Source organism: Caenorhabditis briggsae (genome assembly GCF_000004555.2).
Source record: "Caenorhabditis briggsae complete genome, chrI, whole genome shotgun sequence".
NCBI lineage: Eukaryota > Metazoa > Nematoda > Chromadorea > Rhabditida > Rhabditidae > Caenorhabditis > Caenorhabditis briggsae.
The window spans coordinates 14,442,472-14,448,468 of NC_013489.2; the positions used below are offsets into that span (position 1 = coordinate 14,442,472).

General features: G+C 36.4%; 1 protein-coding gene across 1 annotated transcript in view; it reads right to left on the reverse strand.

The window, feature by feature from the left end:
* Positions 1 to 5,347, reverse strand: part of CBG08016 — a gene marked incomplete at both ends in the record, with an annotated part of 7,846 nt that extends 2,499 nt beyond the window's left edge. Inside the window, 3 exons of the mRNA XM_045241537.1 lie at positions 1,915 to 2,127; positions 2,982 to 3,092; positions 5,243 to 5,347. Of these exons, the coding sequence (XP_045093637.1) occupies positions 1,915 to 2,127; positions 2,982 to 3,092; positions 5,243 to 5,347 (429 nt within the window). The remainder of the gene's footprint in view (positions 1 to 1,914; positions 2,128 to 2,981; positions 3,093 to 5,242) is intronic.
* Positions 5,348 to 5,997: the final 650 nt, after the last annotated feature.

Here is a 5,997-nt window from a genome sequence, read left to right on the forward strand (position 1 = left end):
AATTTCGTAACGAAATTGTGGACATTCTCAAATTTTCACAGGTTACTGTAGTTAAAAAGTCTGCAAAAGCTAAGAACAGAAATTTATGACAGTTTTCACTGCCAAATTCGTTTTTTTCATAGTTCAATTAGTATAAACTCGCGAAGTGAGCTCAAAATCCCGAAAGCGGGGCGGGGATTCGCCCCCGTTCCGCTTGTCGAAAAACAACTTTGTTTAAAGAATCAGTAACCGAATTTTTCAGATTATTTTACGATTCAGGGTACCCAATTAGGCTACCCTGAAAATTTCAAGTCGATTGGTCCATTCAGTTACGCGCAATTATGCAAAGTATACCGCCTCCCGGGGTCTCCCCTTTTCGCCCCCAAGCCAACCCCTAGCCTCAGTAAAGCAAAAGGTGGGATGACGCTTCAAAGCTCTCACTGAGGCTACCAAGGTTTTCTAGTTTGTAGCCACTTAGCATTAGGAAAACAGCATGCGTGTTTCCTGAGGCTAAGTGACTACAAACTACAAACCCGTCTAAGCCTCAGTAAAAACTTCAAACTGCCATAACTCGGCTCTTTCTCAATCGTGTTCGTTGATTTTCGGCTTAAATTTTTTAGAATTTTCATTTTTTTAAAGCAAAATTTTAAAAAAAAACTCAGAAAATTATACAAATTTTGAGCTAAATATCATCAAAATTGGTTAAGAATAACCCGAGTTAAAACAGTTTAAGTTTTTACAAGTGACTACAAACTACGAAAATTGCTTAGCCTCAGTAAAGTTGCTGTGAAAATTGCAGCCATTTTGGTGAAAAAATCATCGAAATCGGTTGAAAATGAGCTGAGTTAGGGGTTTTTGAACTTTTACTGATGCTTAGGAGGTTTGTAGTTTGTAGTCTAAGCCTCAGTAAATGGTTCAGTATCGTTTTTCGTTCGTTTAAAAGCTTAATTTTTCTCATTTTTTATTTGAGATTTCTGAATTTTCAAAAAAAAAATGTTTTTTTCTGAAAAAACCTTGAAAACTTCTCCAAATGCTCCTTTTCCTAAAATTTGGTCCAGCTGAATCCAATCGTGTTGTAAAACCATGGATCTTCTGGCACTGCTATGATGGACGGAAAAATTTGGGACCACGAATTAATAATTTCAAAAATGTGCTCATATCTCTGCTTCGGAAGTCGCGGAAACTTTTCCTGGAGCTGAAATTTATCTTTTTCATTATTTTTGGCCCATTTTGAGCTTCAAAATGAGCCAAAAAACACGACTAGGCTCCGCCCACTTTCTGGAAAACTGCAGTAATCCCGAGAATGAAAAGTGGGCGGAGCCTAGCACACCTCTTTTTTCATTTTTCGAGCCTAATATCGCTTTTCAGCTCACCGCGACCTTCAAAAAGAGCCCAAAACGACTAAGCTCCGACCACTTTTTGGATTACTGTAGCTTTAGGAAGAGTGGGCGGAGCCTAGTGGTGTTTAGGCTCATTTTGAAGGTCTCAGGGAGCTAGAAACGGAAAAAGTTTGAAAAAATGCAGAATTCGGGAAACCAAAGTCTAAAGATTTAAACTTTAAAAAATTTCCAAAAAATCGTTGAAATTTGAAGTTTTTTCAAAAAAAAATTGTTTTTCGAAAAATTGTTTGTTTCTTATTTTTCTCTCTAAATTCTCAACTTATGCATATTTCAACTTTTCTATGCTTTTCAGCTCACTGAGACCTTCAAAACGAGCCCAAACATGATAGGCTCCGCCCACTTTTTGGATTACTGTAGAAAGTGGGAACGGAGCCTAGCTAGCGAAGTTTAGGCCCATTTTGAAGTTCTCAAAAAGCTAGAAACGATGAAAATTAGAAAAATGAAGATTTCAGAAGCTGAAAAGCAAACTTTTCAAGAAAAACATTTTTCCAAAAATATTTTTTTTTTCGAAAAATTAAAAATTCCAAAAACGCACCTTGGGACAAGTCCATCCATGCTGGTTGGTTCTGAGTCGAAAATGATAGACTTTTGAGGCGATTCTCACAGAAAGACACAGGAACTTGCCGGTTTTCGTAATCACCCGACGGACCAGAAACGAATGATCCCATTTTAGTAGTTTATCACAAATGTTGCCAAACATCAATCCATGATACCATGTATACGTTTTCAAATGATTTCTGATGTAGTCCTGGAAAAGAATAAGACGGAAATTTGGCGAATTTTGAGCCAAAAATCATCAAAAACCGATGAGAATGAGCCGAGATACGATGGTTATAGTTTTTACTGAGGCTTACGATTTTTTGTAGTTTGTAGTCGCCTGGCCTCAGGAAAACTTAGAATTCCAGTATCTCAGCTCATTTTCATCCGTTTTCAATGATTTTTGGCTCAAAATTTTTGAAAAAATCTCTGCTTTGAAAACTACAAACTACAAACTACACATTTTTCTAGATTGTCTCCTACGAAATGGCCGATTATTGATACATTTTTTATCATTTTTGGCTAGAAATTTCTGGAATTTTTTGTAGTTTGTAGTTATTTTTATTCCAAATAGTAAAATTAAATTTTACTAAAAATTTCCCAATATTTTGCTGTGAAAATCGTTAAAAACGGATGAAAACTGGCCAAGTTACAATGGTTGTTTTACTGAGGCTTAGGGTTTTTTGTAGTTTGTAGTCTAATCCTCGGGAAACTAGCTAGTGCGTTTACTGAGGCTAATAAAATCGTGTAGTTTGGAGTCTTTCAACTTCAGAAACCTCTCATAATTATTTGTTGTACTTTTACTGAGGCTAAGGGACTACAAACTACAAAATGTTCTAAGCCTCAGTAAAGCGTCATTTTATTTTTACTGAGGCTTAGAGATGTTTGTAGTTTGTAGTCGCTAAGCCTCAGTAAAAAGCTAATTTTAGAAGCTAGGAAGCTGAAAATTCGAAATTTCCAAATTTCCAAAAAATCGGAAAATTAAAAAATTCTGAAAAATCCAAAAATTTTGAATTTTTGAAATTCTGGAAAATTCAAAAAATTAAGCCCCGCCCCTTTTTTAACCTCTTCCGGATTTTCTTCTTTTCCACTGCTCGTTGTAGCCGTCGAACCCGAACTCGTCGCCCCATCTGATGTCACATCCGACAGTCCCTTATCACTGTTTTCGTCGGCCCCCTGCAAATGCGCTCTATTGAGGATTTGTCAAATTCCCGCCATTCTCAACGGAGCACACTTACATCGTTGCCATTTTCTTTTCCGTTGGAATTCATTGTTTTGTTCGCGAAATTTCTTTTCCGTTTCTTTTCAGTTCGCAAGTCGAAAAAGCGCAATATGTTTTGTGCGCATAAAATAGAGAAAATTCTAGAGAAATATTGTTTTTTTTGGCTGAAAATCTCCTAAATTTTCGGTGTTGGCAGTTGAAAGTTTTTCTAGAAAAAATTAGGTTGATTTCCACGTTTTCAGAGACAAAATTAGAGCATTTCGACCTATTTTTTTGTTTAAGTATTTTTTTTTTCAAAAAAATCTGATTTTTTAAATATTTTTTCCAGAAAAGTTTGCCTGTTTTAACAGCTAAATAATCGATATTTTTATAAAAATCAATATTTTTCTCGAATTTATGTCCTTCGTCCGTTTTCCCTGACTCTTTTTTTCTCTATTTTGATTTAAAAAAATCTAAATCACAGTTACTTTTTTTAAAAAATTCTCTTTCGTGACGAGACGCCAGCAACAATTTGGTTGTATGCGCCTTTAATGTCGATTTACGAGGGTCTACTGTATTTTCTCAAGTTTTTGCAGGACTTTTCGACTTTTTTTTGACGGTTTCTATCTTTTATGTCGTTCTTTTCATATTGACTAATTCATTTTTCAGACTTCTTAATCTCAATAATGCTATGAAAAGCGCAAAAAAAAAATGAAAAAGATGCATGTTAAAGCCTGAAATTCTTTGTTTTCGAAAATTTACCGATTTCTCTGGAAATTTTCCGATATTAACATATTTTTTACTGCTTTTCAATGATTTTTATTCAGAAGATTCAAGCAAAAACTAATAAATTCCCATTTTTTCTCTGAATTTCAATTTCGTGGCGAGACACAAACGACAATTTTGTTGCATGCACCTTTAATGTCAATTTACGAGGCGTACTGTATGTGATGGAAAGATAAACTTGGAATACATCTGGAATAAGTACCGTAGTCGCTTGCCGATTGGAAATCTTTATTAGTTGGCTCGCGAGACTACGGTACCAACAATATGGATAAATAGTTTTTACTACTCTAAAACTCTTAAAATTTTCAGCTTTTTATTTTCTCTAGTCAATCTCACTTTTATATGACTTTCGAATTAAAGGTGGGGGGACATGAGAAAAATAATGATGTCGAAATTCCGTTTAAATATGCTCCTCGAGGAGTTGAACTTGTCGAGGCGAGTGTTGAAGGTGCGGGGCCGCTACCGACTGAGCTACGCGTGCAAAGAGAAAGCCGCTGCCCGATTGCATACATAAAGGCGAGGACGACTGCTGTACGCAGAGTGACATTAAGCGTTGTACACCGTTACGGTAGAATGCATACTCTGGCCCCAAAAATCCCCCGTAAAATCTCCTGTCCCCCCACCTTTAAAAGTTTTTCTTATACTACCCCAGAGCGAAACTGAACCCAGAATTTGACATTTTTCAACAACGGAAACAGGGGGACGTGACAATTCTTCCGTCCGGCCAGGGGCCTATGTGGCAGAGTCCAGATCACGAAGCACAGCAGCCAGGACTGTGCACTTCGGCTCTTCCCATTCTTATTTCACTGTCTTTCGAGAAACTTTATCACAAAAAATGAAGCCAGAAATGTCCAGGCAAACCCCTAAAGAACTTTCCACTCTAGCTTCCAGATGTTTCTCGTAAAATGTTTGATATTTTCTAGATTCAGTATCTCTCTTCTGATTGGATTAAGTAATGTCTAAACTGAAGTTTTTTTTGGTAAACTTTTCCTATGACCTAAAATTCTAGTTGCAACTTTCCTACAGTTTTCCAAAGGAACTAAATCTAGATTTTAAGATGTTCTGAACTCAATGTCTTTCGAGAAATTGGTTAGCAAAAATGAAGCTAGAAAAGTGAGAGGAGGTCACAAGGACATCAATCACCTCTTCCTTATCTAGCTTCCAGATAGTTCTCGAATTTCTAAAATTAGGAAAAATCTAGGTTCAGTCCCTTCCTCCTAATATAATCAGTTTCCCTAGAGCTCTTCTCCCTTATTCCACTTTCTGAACCTAAATCTCAAAACAATTAACTAACTAAAAAGTTAAACAATTAAAATCAATTAATTAGCCACGATCCAACACGTCCACTTGTTGTCCCATTCTTCTGATCCCTCTCTTCTTCTGGCACATCATCCATTGAATCCGTCGAACCATCCTCCGCGCCGCCATCGTTCATCCTGTCCATCCTTAACGGTCATCGATCGATTTTCCGAGTGCCTGGAATTTATGAAAAATGAATTACTTAGAATGAAACTGGAAAACTCACCTATTAGTGCCTCTTTAACTTCGTTCTTATCGCCGATCTCTTCTGTCGGCACCCATGGTTTGGTTCTGGAAAACACAACGATTGATTTTAGAATTATTTCGGAATGATCGGAAAATTCGAGAAAATCGACCTATTTTTTGGAGAAAAATCGCAAAAAAATCTAAAAAATCGATAGAGAAGAAGAGAAAATAATAATATATTTATTTGCAATGCATGGGGAAATCGATAGATAATAATTTGATCACTAGAAATCAAAAAAAAAAAGCGACACAAAACTATGCGAAATCGATGAGAAATTCAATAGAAAATTCCAGAAAATCGACCCAATGTCCGAAAAAATGAATCGATAAAATCGGGAAAAGAAGCCGTTCACTAGGTCGCCAAAATGGCAAAAATGACTAAAATCGAAAACAAGAGAGTGAAATGACATTTTTCCCGGTAGACCACTTTTTTCGCGGGTCAAAAACATTTGTTGGTCAAAAATAGCAAAAACGAGGAGTGCAGGTCTAAAAAGCGATAAAAAACAATGCCGACGTTTGCAACAGACATGACTAAATCACAAATTTTTA